Below are 22,719 nucleotides of genomic sequence, written 5' to 3' on the forward strand. Positions count from 1 at the left end.
ATTTTTGTTTTATAGAATTTTTAATATATATATTATCATCTTAATCATCTCAAATGCCCAATGCCACTACTATTTGCCTCATTTTATGGCAAGCTTGGCCTCTGCAGCCATTACATGCGCCGGTTTAGGGAAATAAATATCATTATGACTTAGTGTATGGGGAAGCAAGAATGTTAACTTATTTCTATAGGGAGAGTACCAGAATAAGAGCAAGATCGAAACAAACTCTGTACTTAATAACTGATCTATGTAAAGAGGCAGTTTCGTTTAAGCTGATTCAAAAGGCTCGGAGAAGTGTAACATTATGTTATATATAGACTAATAATTATACAAGAAATTAGAGAAAGTAAAAATTCGAGCTATGCTCATTTATGGGCATATATGCGCATGCAATGAGAGAGAAACGAAAGTGACATATATGGTCATACAGTCAAAGAACTCTGCTCTCCCACGGGCGGGAAAAGCAGATGCAATAGCCAACAGGTACATGAATCTGTTCAATTGCTTTAATCAATAATTGTCCTTTCTTCTTTCTTTCTTTCTCCACTCTCCCTAGCTAGGTTTTCTGGAGGTAGATAGACATGTCTAAACCTTTTCCTCCTTTATATATAATAAGTATATATCTATTCCTATATTTAAATATATTCAAAATATATACTTAATTTTACAATTCTTATCATTACCTCACCGCAGCTCTTCTGTTTCTGTCACTTTTTTTCATCCTCTATTTTAGATCTGTATCGTAGTTTTTACAGAAAACACACTTCAAAGGCATAAAAAGAGAAGAAGAAAGATTTCGCATTCTCTTATAAATACCACTTTCTAAGCTAAACTTTTCTATTTTTATTGGCCTATCCTTTCGTCGGTTTCGATACCTATTCTTAAGCCATGTTTCCATCAGGTAGCAACTGTAACCCCTTTCCTTTCACAAATCAAACCATGCTTGGAACAGAGAATGGAAACCCTAGCTCTTCACAGGAACATCAATATCATCCCTCACCATTACCGCTCTTCTCTGAACCCTTCCTTGCTGACGAAAATGAATTGCTTATGACTCAAATTCTATCACATGAACCAATCATGTTTTCCAGTTCTAATCAGGAAGCTCAGAGTGAGATTGAAGTGGCATCTCCAATGAAAGTAACAAAAAGAACCATGAGGAACAAGATAAGTGTGAGTAGTGAGAAGAATGGTGAAAAGCAGGCGAATCCCCGAAAGAGAGCTGGAAAAAAGGACAGGCACAGCAAGATCCACACGGCTAAAGGCCTGAGAGATCGCCGAATGAGGCTGTCCCTTCAAATTGCTCGTAAATTTTTTGATCTTCAAGACACGTTAGGCTTTGACAAAGCCAGCAAGACTATCGAGTGGCTATTCTCCAAATCCAAGGCTGCAATCAAGGAACTTACTGAGACTTTTCCCGGTTTCAAAAAACGATGTGGTGGTGCTAGGAGTCTTTCGTCTACTTCCGAGAGCGAAGTAGTCTCAGGATTAAAGTGCAGCGAAGGAGCTCTGGTTGTAAGAGAACCTTTGATGGCCACCCCTAGAGAGGCAAAGAATAAAAAATCAGAAAAAGCAAAGGAATCCAGGGAGAAAGCAACGGCAAGGGAAAGACCAATTGAGAAGATGAAGAGATCAAAACATTGTTCTAACGAAGCAAACCCGAAAGATTTAGAACCATTTGGGTCAACTAGTACCCTTCCGACCACTCAAAATTTCGGTCCTTGTGGCCAAGAAATGAATTCGTTCCTGAAGGTGGTGGCTGAAGAAGAAGCTGGCACTTGTTACTTGCCAGAACATGAGATGGACCCTGTGAGCGTCATTGAGAAGTTTCTTGGAGTTGCTCCAGGATCGTCATCCACCTTCATTTACGCACACAACATTGCAGAATCAAGTGCCGGAAATTTCCATCAAAAGAATGCACTTTTTACGGGAAATTGGGACAATACCAACAACGATGGGCTTCAGTATACTTATTGTACAGAGACAAACATGATGGAATTAACAGGCAATCTCCAAGTACAAAACCCCTGTGCAATCTACACGATCAATCAAAATGACCAGGCTAGAAAATCTAGCTCAAATTTCATGACCACCACAAATGCCCATCACCAAAACCCTAACTCCGTTTTCATGTCTCCCTCAAATGCCCATGAACAAAACCCTAGTTCAATTCCCATGACCACCTCAAATATTGATTCACAGTCTCACCTGCTACAAAACCAATTTTCCAGCAACCCCAATGTTTCTAACAAATATTACCGTTTGAATTGAAGAGTAAATGCTCTTTTTAAGTGTATGAACAAGAAAAGTTGCTTGGCTTATCTCCGTTTCTTCCATAAAGTGAGTCCCTCCTCGCTTGGACGATTGAATACTGGGGATTTAATATTTCTTCTGGTTTATGAGAACTTGAAATTATGTTGTGTTGTATTTATTGTAATAAATGCTATCGTGTTTCTTTTTTCGTTTGTTGGTTTATCCAGTCATCCTTTTGTTTTGCATTATGAGGTAACTATTCATATATGATCGTGTTAACTCAAGATTGAAATAGCAAAGATACACTACAAATCTTTTAATGGAAATACTACCTGCTGAAATGCTGATGCAAATAACTTGAAATGTTGATGCATTTCCTTCTAACACCCAACATTTATAAAAAGAATAAAAATTCCAATGTATCCAGGAGTTAGATCAAATGAAGAGAAGATAAAACTCATGCAGGAATAGAGATATATACCTGAATATTTTCCTTTGATCTCTTTGTTCCTTCATAATTGGCTAGAAAGGATATACATGCTAGTACCTAGGACAACATCGTGAGATTTAATGGCTTAGCAAGGAACCCCTAAAAAAAATCTAGAAATGGAAATCCCGGAGAGGTAAGACTGAAAACATGCTTGGCCCGTTTATTTTTTTTGTTCCTTCATCATTTCTTGTGCTCATATAGATTATGGATAAGAAAATGCACTTTCTTACCAAAAGAACTGCTAGATGAGAGTACACTGCCTCACGGGTTCAAGAACCAAACATGGACTGTTGGCCCCAGTTTCATATTGGGTGGTTCCAACAGAAATTCAAACTTATCTAGGCGATCAGATTCAGAGCTAGCTGCTTTACCCAGGTAGAATTTTATTATTATCAGATTTTTTTTTTCCTCCTGACAGCATTCCACTGTCCTAACAAAGTTCTGATTAATAACAGATCTTCCTCCAACAGAATTGAACGGGTTATACAGTCGGTTCATGATTATGATGAATTAATCCTTAATAAATTAATAGTAGGTTTTAAAGAGTGTATTTTTAAAAACTAGTTGACTGATTATAGAACTTTCAGTTATAATTAAGCATAGGATTTCGGGATATACGGCAAGAAGATCCAATCTGTTGACCCTATAGTCTGAGAATTTAGGACTCTCTATTATATCCGGATAATGTTCTGAATTCCAATACATTAGTTATATATATTCATACCGGAATATGATGCACTGATGCAACATTATACGTTGAAGACATTTATATTTTTTAGCTTGAAGACTTTTAGAAGAAATTTTCAAGGTACAACAGCTGTATAAGGCCATTTATATGACAATAGTGAATAAATTTATATTATTTATGTATTATTAATTTCTCAAAGCAAAATTTTAGAAGGGAGGTGCAATTCCTTTCTCCCTGTTTTAAATTATTGACAATAAGTGCAGCTAATTCAGTAGACACTGGACCAAATACAGTTGGTATACTGCAAAACCATAGATGACCTAAGTATTCAGCCCAGCCGTTTTTTGGAAGATCTAACTTCACTTCTAAGTAATATCCCTACGGCCATAAAAAACTTCATGGCATCCAGGTTTCAATTATCGGTAGGATTGAGTTACCTTTACCTAGCAGTTTTCAGTTTGACCATATGTGGTTGTGCAGGTGGTTCTTTTTTTTTTTTTTTTGTATTTATGAATTTTTTTGTGATATTTAACGCCTATTATTTCTTGAGCTTGCACCTGCTAGGTGGGTTTGTTCAAAAAAAACTTTGACTGTACTCCCATTGAAGGACAGAAGTAAAAACTTAAAGCTCCTCAGCATGGTCTATCCAGTAGGAACCCTGGAAACTAAATATCATTTCTCCAATTATGTTTATCGATCATACACTAACTTTCTCGTAAAAATGGCAGAAAGCCCCAATGCTATTGCCATCACTGAGTAGAGAATCCCTATATAACATGAAAAAAAGGCATATTAGGAACAAGGAGAAATTAAAGAAGCATCCAAAAGGTGGCATCAGGCAGAAATGGAGGCATGAATATACTCACCAGACACGATTTTTTCCAAATATATTCAGCACTCTCTATTCCGGCAGCCTATTTCCTATAGAAGAGAGAAAGAAGAGAAAACGATTTGTTAACTCCATCATCTCAACTAACATCCTTCATATCCTCCCTCAAAACAAAATTTCCAAATTTTATCTTGAATGAAGGATGGCGAAAAACAACTTTCCAACTCAACAAACTTTCGACCATTGTTCCAATATAGCACACAACCAAAATATAACTCCTCCCTGAGATCAAAAACGTCTTCTCAAAATCAACCCTTCTTCCAAATTATTTACTCATCCTTGAAGCCAAAACTTCTATACTTTTCAGCTTTCACTTTTTCCCATACCGAACTCCTGTACAACATTCTCTTCTCCATTACTCAACTCCTCTGGAATACTCTTTGTATTATAGTAAACCCCATTCAATTTGCTTCTTAAACTGCAAAATCTAGCTGCTGAAAAAGGCTTTGTCAGCACACCCGCAATTTGAAATTTTGAAGATACATACTGCACTTCAAGAATCTTTGCAGCAATTTGCTCCCGAATGAAATGAACATCAAGTTCTATAAGTTTAGTTCGACTGTGAAACACTGAGTTGGAAGCTAAAGCATCCGCACTGATGTTATCACACGACACACCACTGCTTGATCTACATCTGGGTTACTTGTCTCAAACAAACTCTAGAGCCAATCAATTTCTGTGAAAACCTTACCAAGAGATCTATATTTTGATTCTGTCGAAGACAAGGCCACCACCCTTTGGGTACGTGAACACCACTGTACTAAATTACCACCAAAGAATACAAAAAAACCACTGGAACTTATTCTATCACCAAGATCTCATGCCCAATCAACATCAAAATAAGCTTCCACTTTGAAACCGAAGCTGGTCGAACAAAATTCCAAGATGCAACGTCCCACAACAGAGTCTAACTCGTCTTGCTTATAAGACTTATATATTATGCCTCTACTAAATTATAGTATTTCATCATTGCTTCAGGCACATGTTTCTTTTTCGATGTGTTTAGATCAATAGATCATGAATCAAATCTAGCGACAATCTAGATTTAATTTTCCTTGAGATTTTCCACGTACAACTTTAAATGTTTCACTTACAGGTGATTTAGTTTTTTGAAGGAAATTGAAGAATAAGCAATGGCTCACTAAGTTTTTGCCTAATCGTTGCATTACTGATCTAGCATTGTCAAATTCAAGATGTTAATGGCAAAAATCCACCAACGAGAGATAATTAAAATTAGAAGTATAATCTCATGCAAGCAATAAGACTTTTAGAGTGATTCGGTTGTTTGATCAGAAACCTAGGTCTATTATTATGATATTACTGTTGTAGATAAATTTTGACAGAGTAATAATATTAGATACCAAAATGTTGTCCCTTCAGCTTTTTAGTCAAGGGGGAGGGATAAATATGTAATTATACCTATAGATACAGCATAGGCCAAAGGACTATGTCCCTCCCAAGGATTATTGTTTTTTGAAGTATCCCCTTTAACTTTGAAAATCCCAAATGTCCACCTATGAGCAGTTAAAGTTAACGAAACTTTAACCCCTTGAAATTTTATCTCTTTTTCCTCCCTAAATTTTAAAAACTAAAAGTTTTCTTCCAACCTAAGTTTTAAAAAATAACAGTTTCCCTCTAAGGTTTGGTTTTCAAATCTCCGATGTCAAATCCGACGCCGTTGCCGGTTGTTTATTCCTTCCGAAGCTTCCTCTCTCTATCCATTTGGACACTCGATCGACGTCAAATGAGGCTTAGAAGACGACAGGAGACGAAAAGCTTCGTTAGGGAAGCCGAAGCTCTTCGTCTTCCCAGACGAAGAACACATCTTCATTTTTGTTTGGGAAGACAAATGAAGACGAAGAGCTTCATCTTCCCCGATGAAGCTCTTCGTCTTTCAAAAGAAGATCGATGTCGAACGAGTATCCAAATGGATGGAGAGAGACCTTCGAAGGGAGAGAAAGCTTCGGGAGGGATAGACAGTCGACAATGTTGCCAAATTTAGCGTCGAAAATCTAGAAACCAAACCCTAAGGGGAAACCATCATTTTTAAAACTTCAGTTGGGGGAAAACTTTTAGTTTTCAAAATTTAGGGGAGAAAAAAGAGATTATATTTTAGTTTATTTTTAATATTATAGATAAAATGACGATTTTACTTTTACTACCGTTAATTTTAACTGTTCATGGATAAGTATTTGAGATTTTCAAAGTTAAAGGGAGGATACTAGGAAAAACAACAATCCTTGAGTGGAAAATAGTCCTTTGGCCTACAACATATCCCAACACATTTTATGTAGATGTCTAATGAAATATGATAATCATACTATCTCGTAAGGATAGAAGATAATTCTTATCTGATAAATGTACTAAGTTGAGATAAAATATGGTTGAGCAAATTGCTAAATTGACCAAATTCATCCTTTCTGCTATTTTTAGATAAGATTCATGCTCACAATCTTATGTAAATAACATGATTAGTCACTCTATATTGCTCACATAGCCTCTTGTTGTATAATGACTAGACACATTTTTGTGTAGCTTTGATAAATTATCTATCCAGCAAGAAGCAGTCCCATAATTCAAATCTTGAGGTTATAAAAAAAAAAAAAAAGAAAGAAAGGAAGCACCTAAGAAAGAAGACGAAATAGCTAGAAATTTGTGAAGTGATGGACACTTAGAGATGGAGTCCTCCCAAAAAAAAATGAAAAACTGAAAATTTTAATAATAAAATTAGTAACAGCAAAGCAGTAACGTTAATAGAAGGCCAAAAAACTGTTTTCCACTGAGTTTTAGTCCTCTCACAAACATCCACCCACGGAGTTTCAAATCTCATCCATCATCTAATTTTAGTTAACTTTTTTATTAATTATAAAAGTAAAATCTTCATTTTTTTTATTAATATTAAAATAAATAAAATTACATCTAATTTTCTCATTTTAGTTTAACAAACTAACAATTCTCTCTTTCCCCACTCAAAAGTTTAAAAAATTGCATTTCTATCAGTTAGGGTTTTATTTTTTCATTTGGACTTTCCGATAACCAATCGGTTTCAATCGTCGATAGGTCTTCTATGCATTTTCCTCTCTGGTGGTTTCCTGACATGAAAACCACCCAAAATTTGACTGAAACGATCAGATGACATCACAAAGATCTATGCGTTGTTCAAACAATGTATATGTTTGTGCATCATTTAGATGACGCACATGTCTGTGCATCGTCTGACTAAAGCACAAAAGGTTAGTGATGCATAAAATTGTGTGACATTGTACGATCATTTCGATCAGATTTTGACTGATTTCTATATTCAAAAACCGTCAGGGAGGGGGATGCACAGAATTTCAGTTGATCATCGGAACCAGTTGGTCATTAGAAAGCTCAAATGAAAAAATAAAACTCTAACAGAAGAGAAAATACGAGCTTTTAAATTTGTAGGTGTGAGAAAATTATTAGTTTTTTAAATTAAAGAAGAAAATAAAATATAATTTTATTTATTTTAATATTAATAATAAAATAATAATTTTACTCATACAACTAATAGAAAAATTTAACTTGAGTTGAATAATAGGTGGATGGGTTTTTGAAATCTATGGATGGGTATTTGGGAATAGAATAAAACATGGGTGGGTATTTAGGGATAGAATAAAACATGGTTGGGGAAAGTGTTTTCGCCTCGATAAAAGTAACAGAGGTGGTGTACTTGGCAGAAGGACTCGTACTGAACCAATTACATCGGAGGCGAGAACTTTAGTTTCCCGCCTAATAGACTGATGGTAATAGTAACACAGACCATTGTTATTACTTCTAAGCTTTTATATCTTTTTACAGTAGAAATGGTGAAGTAGTTCAAAACATGAAATGAAGAAAAATTATAAACTTAATGACATTAACTTAGATATTATGATTTAGAACAGATTTTCAACTTAGTTTTATATCACATGTTTTAAGTTCTAGCGAAATTCTCTATAGCGATTTAGCATGGGACCCTGTTCAGAATTTATTATTTATATAATTTCAATAGCATAAATGCCTTACAAATCTTACATCCGGCAAACAGAAGTTTGAAGTAACTAAGGGATTAAATAAGATTCGCCATTATCGTTTTGTAGAGTAGTGAGAACTCAAAGAAGGAAAAATCCTACACAGAAAACGATAAATGTCCATACAGATAATTAAACAGGGAAAAAAATAGGTTAGACTAACCTGAGAAACTTTGAGAATGGTCTTTAACCTTGGTTTCTTTCTTCATTAGCCGGACAGGCATATGCAGTACACACAACAATAGCAAATGCTAGAATCATAACAATTTTTGGCGCAGTAAAAGACTTAAAATGATGCAAAGAAACTATACCGGAGAAAATTTAAAGTGGAGCTGCACTGTTGAAGAGTCAAAGCCGGAAAAGAGAGGTACCTCTCTGCAACGACAAACACCTGAAGTTTTGATGAGAGAAAAAGAAATTAGAGAGAGAGAGAGAGAGAGCGAGAAGAGCAAGAATTAAGAACGAAGATACTGTTATGTATACATGAATAAATGATCAATGGCTTTGCACTATACTGGCAGTGAAAAACCAATCAATCGCTTAAAGAGGCTCAAACTCAACGATGCCGTCTCTTAATCTTTGATAAGGTTAGTTACTTAAGATCTGCTTGTTCCAGCTCAGTTGCGTGTGTTGTGGCAGCGTTAGGTGCTGAAAGCATTATAACCTAATAGCCGTACGTGCTATGTTGCTACTGAGTAGCAGCCGTAGTTTTTGAATTTTACTATGCATTTTATATTAATTTAAAACCGGGAAAATTGTAAACCGCAGAAAAATAACTTGTTTATTATCAATGTGGATGTATTTGAATTTGCTTTTCTTTGCTGAGCCGTAATTTTAGGCCATCTTCAGTATTTTTTTGTACGTTGAGTGCTGTAGTGGTGAACATCCAAGAAGAAGAGAAATGAATTTATTGCTGAACATATACGCAAGATTCTCTAGCTGCAATGGGATCTAATGCAGAACTTTTGAATTCCACTGCATCATGCCTAATTTACTTTTTGTCAATATTTAATTCCTTCGGTTGTCATTACATGTCTTTCTTCCAAAATCTAACTCTTCATCCGAAATGGTGCTTCACCGAAAAAGCTTACTAGATGAAAACAAAATACTACGTTCCGAAGATATTCGTGGTCACGGGCGGAGGCAGGAAGATGATTGAGAAAGTACTTGAAGTTTGATTAACACCGTATGCCTTCTTCGTACACAAACCAAATGGCTCTAAGATTAATACGAGATATCTGACCATTGTACCTTCATCTCTACTGAGAGAAGTATAACTGATTAGTCCTTTGACCATGATTAAATATGTCATTTCATCAAGTCTTGAGTGACAAATAGTCATTTGGTCAATATTAATATCAATATGCTATGAATCAGTAAACATAAAAAAAATTACATACGACAGATTTATACATGTACACGCTCCGACGCCAATTTTCAGTCAAATGCAAATAGCACAAAACCCATATTAGAAACCCTCACACGCAATCTTAAATTATAGAAAATTTCTAGCTTAGAACCGTCTAGCTGAAACTGAAGTACCCTTATTTCTGCTTGCTGGCATAGAACTTTGAGACCATGATGATGGTTTAAAAGCTCCTGTCAGCAAGTTGGATGCTGCACTTGCACATATTTTCCTTCGCTTTGCTTCAAGTTCCATTCGTCTCTTATTTGACGTGGATGACCCAGATGACTCAGGAAAGATTGAAGCAGCTTTAATCAATGCTCGCTTATCCTTCCTATTCTTTTCAAACTTAGAAGAAAACCTCACATTTGCTGCAGCAGCAGTGTCTTCTTCACTTTTTGGTAGCAGGCGTAAGCCAAGACCCAGTTTCCTTGAAGAAACCTCTTCTTCAGCAACTCTCCTCTTTTGAGACTGAAAATAATGCGTGAATTTAGCACAATGTAGGAAAAATGAAGAACAAAAATATAATTTGCTCTCAGTGACATACTCTAAGTTTAGCCCTGAGTGCCTTGTTGAGGGCATAGTCATCTGAATGCCTAGCATCAGATACTCTCTGAAGGCTCACTAGTACTGGCTCTGCTTGTTTTTTCTTCTGCAGGTCCTGTTCCTGGTGCTCAAGCCGATAAAAGGGATCTGAAAGCTTACCCCGTTCTGCATGAAAAAATGTGTTCAGCTATTAGCTTCCATACAAACAATAACACAAATCATGTGCACCCCATCAAAGTAACCGGCTTTTGTTTTAGCACAAAACCTAACATTGTTGAATCTGACATGAAAAACACTCATGGTCCAAGAAAGAAAAACCAAAATGGCCAGCTCGGATACATGGTTGACTCAATTCAATTTCTATCTCCATAAGACATACAAAACTTTAATTACACCACACTTATTACTAACCTTCATCTGCAGGGAGTTCAAAAGTCTCTGCATCCTCAACATCAAACTCCTCAATCTTCCGCTGGGCACCGCTAATAATAACATATTCACAGTTCTTTGGATCTGTCTGGATAACAATCTGGTGTTTGCAGCATGCAGACTTCATGGAAAAGCTCCATATCTGAATGAAGAAATATAATCACTATAGCTGAGGAACGACTATCACCAATAATAGAAGCTAACACTAAGAGGTTAATTCTCCCATCAACCAAAGTAACAGGTTATACATGAATGTTAAAGGACTGTAGGCATATCATGAAAATCTAACCACAAATAGGCAATTGGATAAATCTCAGGCACACTCGCTCATAAAGACTCAGATTGACCATGCAAGTACAGAGTCAACTGTGATTTGAGTAACAAAAAGAAAATATCAAAGTCAATGCATATGGACAGGATCTTTTAAGAGACTGTTCAGCTCCTTCAAACAGTGTGCCAGCACAAACAAGGCTACAAGCAAAATTAGATATCCAAATAACACAAAAAATCAATTGACAAAATCTTTAACATGTTCAATTCTTAACTTCGACACCAGTAGGAATATGCAAACAGTATGAAATGTACCTTTGTAGAATAATAATTGCCCACTTGTTTCTTTTCTGCATTGAACCGAACACCCTTTGCTATCATAGAATTGCAACCACCACACCATATATTGAAAGGCATTTCGAACCTGAAAACATAACAACATAAATAGATGTCAGAAATTAACATTTGGGTATAAACATTCTGCATGGCAATATTTTATATAGCCCTGTACTTCAAAAATAATAATAATAATAATGTCATATAAAAGCTAATGTTAAAGAACGGGTCTGACTGTACTAATCGTCTGATAGTATTAATCTGAAGAGTAGCACTGATGATCAAGAGCTACAATACTAAAAGAAAGGTAAGCTTTTACGTGATAACATTTTTAAACTTGAGTACAGATCGAAAAATGATATATCAATCTATAATGGTGACTCCAAACTGTTATATTTGTCAAAGAAAAATTTATTCCACTCTTTTTATATCAAACTTAATTTAAGAAAAAAAAATAGTACATAGCAGCTATAGAATATAGCCATTAAAAAGGTTCATCTCAGTAAGACTATCACTTGTTAACCAGTATAATTTCAACAATAATATCTGAAAATAAGAAAACTGGCTCCTGTTCAAACGGTTTGACAAACCTCAAATTCATAGATCACAAGATTCTATAAATGACAATCTCTGTTACTTTTTAAAACCACATGGCTACACTTATAAAATACACTCCAGCACACACATGAACTATTATCACTTCCCACTATCAAATACATTCATAAACACCACCATAGCATGAGTACATTTCAGATATCAACTCAAGCTTTCTGAGAAACATTCATAATAAAAACCCAAAGAAAAAAAAAATTCGTCACCTTATAATCAAAATGCCCTGATCTATTTTTCTTGCTCTCTCTCTTAATGCATGTTGACCATGAAACTTGTTCAAAGAACCCTGAAGAGTAAAACCAAGATGAGAATGCACAATATAGATTTCTCATAAACTCATGACTCATCCTTATAAAAAAGTGCAAGGGTACCATGCAAGCACATACCTGATTTGGTGTCCATTCTGGAGGATAGTAAAAATTGTCTGCTCTAGCAGCTGCAAGTGAAGACTGCAGAAACACAAAAAAGCTTTTAGAAACTATATAAATTGATTACAACCCAGGAGGAAAGCCAGCAACTGAAACAACAGAGCATCATTTTTTAACCCAAGAAAAAGCTAAAAATTACATCAAACTGATTGACAAACTAAAATTCCAAATCAGGGACACAATTTTGACTCCCATGAATAAGCCAACAGAAAGAGTTTGACTATCCTACAATACCTAAGAGGACAAACAAAAAGGAAAAACAACCTCAATTTAATTTCCACTGAAATTTTAAACCAAACTAAAATCTTTTTAACAGTTAGTCATATTCTGCACAAAAACAACGACGAACCAAGTTCTGGTAATAAAAGATTAACCAATCCAACACTTATTCGTTCATTACGAATAACTTCCGATAAATATTCTTCAACGATGATGTAATAATAAGAAATTTTCACACAATCAATTGATCAAATTTTTTGACTTACAATCTTTCGTGATCAATATCCAAAATCAAATAATCATAATTAATAAAAAATTGAAGCTAGTAATTACTCAATAAGATCGTTCCATTTCACCACCGTCTTGTCCAATAAGACTGTAATATATTGATAACCTTAAAAACTAATGAGAAACCCTAACTGTAGCGAAGGAAACAACAAATCAAACAAAATAGCACTAAGAAAAATCAACTAAATATGCGAAGCTACTTACCATATTTTCTTCAAACTCTCAAGACTAAGATCGATGTTGGGAGATTTCTGAGACAGGAAATTGTTGTCTTTGGCACTAATTCTATTTCTGTTATTAAATTACAGAAAATTGAAATGCTGTCGTTTTGATTTCGTATTTCTGTTGGTATTTCGTAGTAGGTCGGCTTCATTGTGCTCCTAAAAGTAGAGAGGTTATAAGGTAGTCTAGGCCCAAAATCGAAATCTCGAGACTCAGTCCCGGACGAAGTCATATCCAACCCATCAATTATTGCTATTATTAGGGCCAATGGATAATTTTTCACTCAAAATTAAACCTAATTTTAAAAGCACATTTATAGTAATTTAAAAATCTAAATATCTACCTCATGACTCAATTATTTTTTAATTTTTATATTAAAAATAAAGATAAAATCGTTATTTTATCATTAATATTAAAAAAATAAAATTTATTATATTTTTCTCTTTAGATTTTAAAAACTAACAATTTTATCCCTCCCTAAAATTTTCTAATTTTAAAAATTAACATTTTTCTGCTTCCAAAACTTAAAGGATGCGTTTGGTTAAAAGTTTTTAAGATTATCTTGGTAATCTATCTTTTATTCCCTTGTTTGGTTTGTCAGTAATAAAAAATTACAGTAATCTTCTATTACCAATGCTGACGTGGCAGGTAATATAGGTGGTAATCTGATTACCACCTTCACCTTAGGTATTTAAAGATTACTGGGGTAATCTTGAGTTTATTCTAGAAAAATTATTATTTATTAATTTTTTCAAATAAAAATAAATTTATTTTTAATTAATATGATAAATAATATAAAAATATTTAAAAATAATTATATTTAAGTGCATTTAAGTAAAATATTTTACTAGTAATCTTTTATTACATTTAACCAAACACAATAATTATTTATACTTATCAAATTTTATCAAACATAGTAATCATTTATACTCAGTAATCTATCTTCAAGGTAATCTTTCTATTTTAGTAATCAAACATTACCCAAACCAAATGCCCCCAAAGTTTGTTTTCAATAACTCTTTAGGCACCATCGCTAACCCTGGTGACTCTTATTTAAACTCAAAGTTGTCATCGTCCCTAGGGCTGGACTCAAATCGAGTCAGTTTGAGCTATTCGTCAGATTTTCTAATTAAAAATTTTAATACAAAATGACGTCGTTTTGACCAATATATATTAAAACGATATTATTTTAATAACGAAAAATGAGTCAAACCGAATTCAAACCTAGTTCGAACTTGGCTTTCACTGGCTCGACGAACTTGAGCTCAACTATATGTGAACCCTAAACCCTAAACTCAAACTCGAACTCGAGCTCGAGCTCAGTTTGACTAGAATCCAGCCCTAGTCGTCCCTCCTTAGAGCATACTGTTGTTTGGAATCATTTGGACAACGAAGGCATCGACCTACGCTTCATCACACTATGCCTCTTTGTCATAGATGGAGGCTAGATTTCATCACGTTGTCGACTCATCGGACTATTGACTCAACTTAAGATGATGGTTGGTGTTTCCTCTATAACTTATGGGTGATAGCATCGTGGTCGATGACTGAAGAGAGGAAGAAAATAGACTATAAGTTTTAAAAAAAATTACTTTCTAAAGTTAAAAATTTTTGTTAAAATAAAATTGTTAGTTTCTAAAACTTAAAAAAATATATATAATGAATAAATTTTTAAAAACTCTTACCTTTAATAAAAAAAATTAATAATAATTAACTCATAAATAAATGTTTAAATTTGTATATTGTTAAAAGTGCCCTCATAAAATTAGGTTAAAACTTAAAAATAGCCCTCAGGCCTTGCTATTATTGTACTCTATCGAAACACCTGCAGGCTTTACTAATTTAATTTCTCGTGAACATGTTTTCTAAGGGAACGGTATAGTGTACCCCCTTAATTTTTTAAGATATAGTATTTTTATTGCATAATTAATACTTAAATCAACCAAAAATCTTGTGAAGATGAATAAAATTTCAATAATTTTTCTCAGATTTAGCGTGGGTAGAATTTCAAGTGATTTTCAAAAAAAAAAAATTATTGGATGGAGTTTTACAAGATCTGAAAATTAATAGACATCATCGAGGCAATTAATTAGAATTATTTTTCCCCACATCATAGTGTTACCTATTATTTAATCAAAGTATTTTTACATCAATAAAATTATGTATATGTCTTTATACACAAATAATAATATATTATTATATAATTAGATATTATTTTATTTTTAATTTTCAAATATTCGATTATAATAATATCATCTCATTGTTTGTATACATAACATTATTTTTTTCACATTAGAGTCTAATAATCCATACGTGATATCAGCTCACATGCTGAACTTTTGTATTTAACCTCTTCATATTGTCTGTGGAGGCATGAATAAAGGATAGGTTAAACAGCAAGTAACCCTCAGAAGTAGCACTTTTGTATATATAATTATGGTGTTTTATGGAGCATCATGCTTCTAGCTTTGTGTCTCCTCCTCCTTGGGTACGCACACGGCTTCTTAGTTCTTCAAATGCCTTCATGCTCTCCGCATCAAAGCCTCCGGCAAACTGCAAATCGATCCAAGTCAGCTTCTCATTGGCACAATTACTAAGAAATTCGGTTTCAAAATTTTCAACTTAGGTGAAATTTTACAATGACAGAACAGTTCCTCTTTCACCACTTTGAATGTGCTGCAGTTCTTCCTTTTAATAGATGTTTTCGGTTGATCAACTATTTCTTATTTTTTTGTAAATCTTATGCATATTAAACAAAAAATTGTGCCAAGTGATATTACCTGGTGGACACGGAAAGCAAATCGTACGCCTTGCAGAAGCAAAAATTCTCTGTTTGGTTCCTTTTCAGGTCCACTCATTGCATCGAGTTCTTTTGTTACACGTTTCATATACTTCCTTGCCAATTGAACAGATGAGAGCTTGATCTGCAATCAACAAAAACAGTGTGATTATTTTGTCTCTCACCAGCTGCCCAACAAATTCTCTCCTAACAGTTGCAAGTAAAATAGAAGCCAGTAAAATAGGTCCAAATTTAAACACAACAGTTTGAGGCCCCTCTTCAAACATATCACTGAATCATTGGTTTTGCAAAGTAGTAATGCAGTTACTTTCTAGAACATTTCATGATTGGTGAAACTTGGCTAACTAGTCCCCAGGGCAGTCAGCATCTATTATGAAGGAGCAGTTGATGAAACAAGCATGTATATCTGTACCTTGAAATAAATTTTCTAACTCAAATAATTTTTCCAGTTATGGGGGCATACCTTGCCAACAACTCCTGAATCTTGTAACCAGTTAACCGGAATTCCGAATTCTCTATACCTTGAAATAGCCATGTCTCTTGTCCGTAAGAGTGCAAATACACTCTGTTCCACTCTGGCAAAAAGAAAATAATAATAATAATCATAAAAATGAAAACGTCAGGGCAGCTACTCAAGAGAAAGAAGTTTATAACTGAATGAATGGATCGTTCACACGGGAGAGATAATGGCAGTTTAATTTGGTTTTTCAAAAGCTTATTTTCAACTGTTTATCAATCTTTCTTTTGCATTTTATAAATTCAAAATGTATGAGAGAATTCACATACTTTTCAAGCAATTTGTACATCTTCTTCAGTGCAGATTCACATGGGAGGTTGGGATCATCAACAAAAGAAGACATTTGCTTCTCTAATTTCACCAGGTCCTGATACTCAAAAGCAGCCTCTCTTAATGCATCTGCTTTCCCTTCAGGCCAATCAAAGTGCTTGAGAACAGCCCGTTCATCAACCTAATCAAACAGAAGAGAGTGGAATAATATGATTAGAAAGGAAGTCCTATAAGATGCATCTAAGAGCAAAGGATTTTCACAAAGTTATTTAGTTAGTTAATTTACACAATAAGTTTGAAGATAATAGTTAAACACCTTAGTTCTTAGCTCTTGCTTAAACAAGAGAGAAAACCATGGGAAGCATGTGTACAAAGCACCAAAAAGGTTATCATTAAGTTGTGGCATACATAATCTCCATAATTCATATTTCCTCAAAAAATAAAAAGCATGCACTTGTATGAAAATGGGATCCTCTTTTGATTTTGAAATAATATTTCTAATACTTGAAAGCTCATTGGGATACTGATTATTCAATTAGACATACCAAGAAGGAAAGCTCCTCATCTAGCCAGTTTACGAAAGCCACCAAATCATCAATGCTTGTGAAGGAAGCTGCTCGAACTTCAGCTGCCAACGACTGGACAAAATCACCTTGAGTTTCTACATCGGCTTTCACCTAGATCATGGCACAATTTCACCTTGTTAAAATTTTGAACAATCACACTGAATGCCCATGAAAAGGAGGAAAATTAAAATAGATGAACTATTTAGCATACAGCTAAAAGGAATGTTGATCTGTTCTCAATCTCTCCAATCATGTTGCTCCTAGCATCGGACACATTAGATGTTGATGAAATAAAAGAAGTTGTATCCTTCTTTGCTTCCCGTTTCATCAATGATTGATAGAATTCAACAAGTTCAGGAGCTCGTTGAACTTTATCTCCACTTCCTGCCACTCTTGGCAGGCTCCCTGGTGGAGGTGGAGGAAGAGGTGGCCCACTAGGAGGTGCTGGTGGTGGTGGTGGTGGTGGTGGAGCACCTGGTGGAGCTGGAGGTACACCACTGGAAGGATTTGCATTTGTACCCACAGCACCACCACCAGTTGGTTTTGGAGGTGGTCTAAGCACCCTGGGGGGCCTCCTCTGAATATTCTCAAGTTTCATCTTGCTTATCATTTGAGAATCAGCAGCATTCTCATTGTTAGATTGATCATTTGAACCACCAGAAACAATTGGCTTGTCCTTTACCAGAGCAAGTTTTGGTGGCAAAAGTGCAGGCTTAGACTCAAAATTTGAATTCCCACGAAACCTCTGTGCTCTTGCTCGCTCAGCTCTCTCCTTAATATTCTTTTCTCTCTCTAAGGCCAATTTATGCCGGTCTTTATATGCAGGATATTTTTCTGCTAGAACTCCATCAACTGATTTTGACATCAATTGGAATGAATCTGCAACATTATTCAGTGAGTCACTAGATTCGTGTTCTGCTTTCCCAAATGTAGTGATGGCCATAGCATCACCTGCATTTCTCAGCATCAAAGATTCCAAAGGACCCCTTGGTCGATGGCTCATGCTAATTCTGCTTGGAGAGCCTCCAGAGAGAGATCTGGTTGGTGATGAAAGAGTTGAATCATCTCTGCTTTTGCCCCATTTCTTCAGCTTTTGGATTAAGGTGGGTCTCTTAATGAGGTTACTGTACTTACTAGTAGAACTATCAATTGAGGCATTGTCAAAATCGTCACTCCCAGGTGAAGATGGGTGGGAAAAGTTACTTTCAAGATCTGTGTCCCCTTGGCCTCGCTCTGACCCTGCATACTCTAACATCAGCTGTTTAGCCTTCTCTTGAGATTTGGGGCTTAGGCTTTTGTTGAGATCACGAGCTGAAATTTTTCCAGCTGGTGCTTGGTAGTTCCGAAGCTCATACCTCAAACATGCATTGACCCATCGAAGGTACACTAGCTCTTCAACCTCACTGAACCTGTTCATCTGAAGCCCTTCCACTTGCTTTAACAGATCTTCATTAGCATGCTTTAAGGTATTAACCTCCTCTCTCACAGTGGCAACCATTTCACTCTGTAGGAAAAATGGCAATGTAAAGTAAGAATGATTTAATCAATCTGATGAACAAGAGTAGAATCATTAACATATTAGTGAAATAACCTAGGTTCTATCCACTCAACTAGTTAATTTAATTTCTTAAAAATATAGTTAGATCCTTCTTAGATATCTATAAGAACTCTATCCTTACTCAAGACTCTTCTCATTTGGCAGAAACATTCTGTCTTGAACAGCACAGTTAGCAAGGAAATTTTGAATAATTGATTATTTAGGGGAAAAAAAAAGGATGCAGAATTCTACTGATTTCAACAAAATCAGCAAATATGTGTGTAATAGCTTGACAGCACACCTAAAAGATTTACCAAAAATATCATGTTAGTTTTCAACTTGAAGACACTTAACTTTGGAAAGTCCAAATCTTTTCCAAATAATTCTTGTTATAGTTATTTTATCATTTCTTTGTTCCAATTACCCATCTTGAAGGGCACTTCAGTATTTTATGTAAAACATAGTTGATCTTAAAATGTCACGGAAGGAAGCAGCTTGATTGTGAACATCCATCCTATTCCCCAACCAAGGAATAAAAGAAAAGAAAAGAAAAGACAAAGGGAACACATATTTGAATTAGAACATAGATTTTGAAGAAAGCAGTAGAGCTACCTCTGTCATATTAGAGAGGGCTGCTATTTTTGCTTCAGCAGCATCCAATTTAACAGTCAACTCTCTCTTTTCAATTTGAAGTTCTTTATTCTTCCTCTTAAGCTCCACAACCAACATTTCTAACTCCTTAACAGATTTCAACTTATTATCAAGTTCAGCATCTTTTTTGACAGCTTCTTCCTCCTTTGCCTGAAGACTAGAAACCTGCTGTTTGAGCAGCAATAACTGACCCTTCGTCTGGTTAGCATCAAGTTGAATTTGCCTCTGGAGCTCCTTAATCTTTCTACTGGCAACCTCCAGCTCCTTCTTTGCAGAAGAACTCTGTAAAATCTCATCTTGAAGCTTCCTCCTCTCGGCCTGCAAGGAGTTTATATTAATATTCAGCATGTCAATCTCCACTGTCTTGATCTTGAGCTGCCTTTGTAATTCCACAACATCTGATTCCTGCTCCTTCAGTCCATAGTACTCAAGCAATTCACCTTCAAGCTTCACCTCCCTTTCCTGCAATTCCTTTACTAGGTTGCGTAAGCGTTCCATTTCCCTTGCATTATCCGCCATTGCAGTATCATAAACTTTATCCCTCTCTGCATCATCAAACTTGTCAGGGGGTAATGGATATTCAATCTCTCCAGATAAAAGCTCTTCAAACTCAGGTAAAATATCTCCATCTTCCTTATCAGGTGGACTACCACTAGCCCGATCAAATATGCTGCTAATCAATTTGACCTCTTCTTCCTCTTCTTCCTCCCACTACAATATAGAGCATGCCTTAATACAAAAGAGTAACGCAAAAAACTCCTATTCTTCTTAACGGAATAAATATAAGGCAGGCATAATTACTCTCGCATAATAGACCTTCATTCATCAGAAAGAAATTGAAAATTGATTAAAGAAAGCCTGAATATACACTTACCTTCTTCTCTTTGAGTCTCTCATTTTGACTTTGCTCACTATTTTCTGAGTTCCAATTCAACCCAATCAAAGGTTAGCATAATACAATGAACTTCAGAAAAAGTTTAAAAAGAAAATACACAACGCATAAACTATTTCATATAAGATTACCAAGCCATAAGGCTGAAAAAAAAATATAAATAAAAAAGGTTGAAAGATGCAGTATTTCTTTTCCTAATATAACTAATTTGCTGTATCATCAAAAATCAATGTAAATGATTGATAAAATGCAAGCACCTGAAGGCTTGGTAGAAGAAGCAGAAGACTTTGCTGCCTTAAGGTTGAGCTCCCTGACCGCACAGGCTGCAATTGAAGCAGCAACCAGGAATCCTAACCTGACTATCATGTAGATATTATTGTTGATATGAAAATTTTGAACTCACGCTCATCTATACACTCTAACCAACCCCAAAATTCCCCAGCCCCCATTTCTCCTCATCGCCATCACTTATAACTCAAAGTATCAGGTCTTTTGAAAAGCAAAAACAGCGTCCAAAATCCAAAATTTGCATACAGAGCTTTGCTTTTGCAAGTCTTTAAGCGAACCCGGATAAGAATGCTTAAAGCATGTTAAAATAAAATATATATACCAGCATTTTAAAAGATAATAGTTTAGTTGTATGCATAAATTCCTGACAAGTAGAATTCACGCTAAGAGCTACAGCAACCACGAATAACAAGTGGTCAGTTTTGCTCGAAAGGGATTGACAAAACACAAATAATGAAGTCTATATCTTACCGTTTTCCTTCAAGAGAATATATAGAGATAAAACAAACCCAGAAAAACAAGAGTGAAAGAGACAGAAGCAACTGTAAAACCTGAGCAAATAGAAAGTTAAAAAGTACCACCGGATTCTTCCTTTAAGAGGAGTGCTAGAGAACTTAGTTTGTCCCTTTTCAATCCAAATTAGATGTGTTTTGTTGGCTATTATCATAGCTAACTTGCAGGCGTCTGTGTAATTAAATGTCACAAGATTATTTCATGAAAAGTGAAGCTTGGATTCGGGTTTCAGTGGCAGAGGACCCGCACAGCAAATGTTTTGATCAGAGGATTCTGATTGTCCGAGAATGGTTTAACTTACAAAACTTAGTGATGTAAAATTAGTGGTTTATCACTGAATCTAAATTTTGTATTGATTTAAAATTATAATATCAAAAAATAAAAAGTTATTATTAATATATAAATTATTATTTTCTTTGGCACAAATAATTTTAGTGAGTTAAACTATTTCAAAATAAAATATATCATTGAAATAAAAAAAAAATCCATATTTAGTCCAACCTTAATTTTAATGATAAAATAATATTTTTATCAATTTATAAAATATATAAATATTATAGAATAAATATCATTTACACTTTTAAAATATAAACAAGTTCTTCTTTTCCACAAACTTTAAAATATATCGTTTAGACCATTATTTAAAAAATAAAAAATAAAAACCCTAACTTCAACCTATCTTAAATTCATAATTATACTAATTATAATTATAATTAATATTAAAATTACATTAGATTTGTGCGACTCCGTAAAAATTACATTATATTAGTACAATTATAGTCAAAATTAACAGTATAATTTTGATTGAATCACATTATTCTAATATGATTTTTAACTCGAAATTGTATAAATTTAGTGTGATTTTAGTTGTCATAGGTGACAAAAATGTGGTTGATGACTATTTTAAGTTTTGAAATTTAAATTTTATAAAACATGGGTGAAAATATTTAATAAAATTTATTATTTGACTTTATTAAAAATTAAAAGTTATCTATCTTAAAAGTTAACTAATTTCCTCAACAATATCTCATGGAAGGTGGAAAAATAACAATCTTAGCTATTGGCACCAATCTTTTTTCTTTTTAACAATTCTTTATTTTTCTAAATTCCTTTAATTTAATTTAATTTAATTTAATTTACAAGCTAGTTAAGGTAGAGGTGTGGGTATAATGGACATTTCATTTTATCATCAGTAAACAAAGTTTAGGGGGGTATTTGAGTAATTTCTTAATCACGGGAGATGGTGAAATACTCTTTGCCATACAATGAAGAAACAGATAGGATAGGAGTTGTGATATGTAAAGGAGGGCTGAAATTAAGTAATTGTGGAGGAGATGTATTGTAATTTGTAGCCAATAGAATGATTGTTTAAATTTACATGCGCACCTTTTTGGCTATCTTTGACAAACACTCTCTTATTTTATTGGATTATTTGGTAAGTGAGACACAGCAACAATGCGCGTGGCATGTCTTTCTTTTTGCAGGTTCTGGTTCTGCCTTTAATTATTGGGTGCATTAATGTCTAATCTTAAACCACTCCCTATCTTTTGATTTTCACTGTGTCAACACCCCAAAT

The 22,719-nt window shown here is 34.6% G+C and overlaps 3 protein-coding genes and 1 long non-coding RNA gene across 4 annotated transcripts; 1 reads left to right on the forward strand and 3 right to left on the reverse strand.

Moving 5' to 3' along the window:
- The first annotated feature begins 587 nt into the window (after window positions 1-587).
- On the forward strand, window positions 588-2,567 carry LOC123214858 (transcription factor TCP12-like). Its single transcript, XM_044634862.1, has one exon. It carries the CDS (start codon window positions 889-891, stop codon window positions 2,269-2,271), a length of 1,383 nt encoding a protein of 460 aa, XP_044490797.1. The 5' UTR covers window positions 588-888; the 3' UTR covers window positions 2,272-2,567.
- A 5,734-nt stretch (window positions 2,568-8,301) lies between these two features.
- LOC123212800 lies at window positions 8,302-8,966 on the reverse strand. The gene is made up of 2 exons (XR_006501618.1): window positions 8,838-8,966; window positions 8,302-8,745 (listed from the first exon to the last, which is right to left on the reverse strand). It is a non-coding gene; the product is annotated as an uncharacterized LOC123212800 (long non-coding RNA).
- A 711-nt stretch (window positions 8,967-9,677) lies between these two features.
- Window positions 9,678-13,250, reverse strand: LOC123212914 (coiled-coil domain-containing protein 130-like). The gene is made up of 7 exons (XM_044632151.1): window positions 13,092-13,250; window positions 12,339-12,401; window positions 12,159-12,238; window positions 11,320-11,428; window positions 10,717-10,876; window positions 10,307-10,470; window positions 9,678-10,230 (listed from the first exon to the last, which is right to left on the reverse strand). Exons 1-7 carry the CDS (start codon window positions 13,092-13,094, stop codon window positions 9,868-9,870), a joined length of 942 nt encoding a protein of 313 aa, XP_044488086.1. The 5' UTR covers window positions 13,095-13,250; the 3' UTR covers window positions 9,678-9,867.
- Window positions 13,251-15,350: 2,100 nt separating this feature from the next.
- LOC123214126 (protein CHUP1, chloroplastic) lies at window positions 15,351-21,444 on the reverse strand. Its single transcript, XM_044633862.1, has 9 exons — window positions 20,600-21,444; window positions 20,325-20,368; window positions 19,412-20,161; window positions 17,474-18,766; window positions 17,242-17,373; window positions 16,696-16,877; window positions 16,373-16,484; window positions 15,890-16,033; window positions 15,351-15,662 (listed from the first exon to the last, which is right to left on the reverse strand). Exons 1-9 carry the CDS (start codon window positions 20,706-20,708, stop codon window positions 15,564-15,566), a joined length of 2,865 nt encoding a protein of 954 aa, XP_044489797.1. The 5' UTR covers window positions 20,709-21,444; the 3' UTR covers window positions 15,351-15,563.
- Window positions 21,445-22,719: the final 1,275 nt, after the last annotated feature.

The sequence above is a fragment of the Mangifera indica genome, chromosome 4 (assembly GCF_011075055.1).
Source record: "Mangifera indica cultivar Alphonso chromosome 4, CATAS_Mindica_2.1, whole genome shotgun sequence".
Lineage (NCBI taxonomy): Eukaryota > Viridiplantae > Streptophyta > Magnoliopsida > Sapindales > Anacardiaceae > Mangifera > Mangifera indica.

Excerpts from the sequence above, each read along its gene's own strand:
- LOC123212914 (XM_044632151.1), bottom strand. Across the intron at positions 10,471-10,716 it reads TGAACTCCCTGCAGATGAAG|AACGGGGTAAGCTTTCAGAT; the intron begins GTTAGTAATAAG and ends TTTTTCATGCAG. Across the intron at positions 10,231-10,306 it reads CACTCAGGGCTAAACTTAGA|TCTCAAAAGAGGAGAGTTGC; the intron begins GTATGTCACTGA and ends CATTATTTTCAG.
- LOC123214858 (XM_044634862.1), top strand. The coding sequence starts at position 889 with ATGTTTCCATCAGGTAGCAACTGTAACCCCTTTCCTTTCACAAATCAA.
- LOC123214126 (XM_044633862.1), bottom strand. The coding sequence starts at position 20,708 with ATGATAGTCAGGTTAGGATTCCTGGTTGCTGCTTCAATTGCAGCCTGT. Across the intron at positions 17,374-17,473 it reads GATCAACATTCCTTTTAGCT|GTGAAAGCCGATGTAGAAAC; the intron begins GTATGCTAAATA and ends GCCATGATCTAG. Across the intron at positions 16,034-16,372 it reads ATTCAGGAGTTGTTGGCAAG|ATCAAGCTCTCATCTGTTCA; the intron begins GTATGCCCCCAT and ends TGTTGATTGCAG.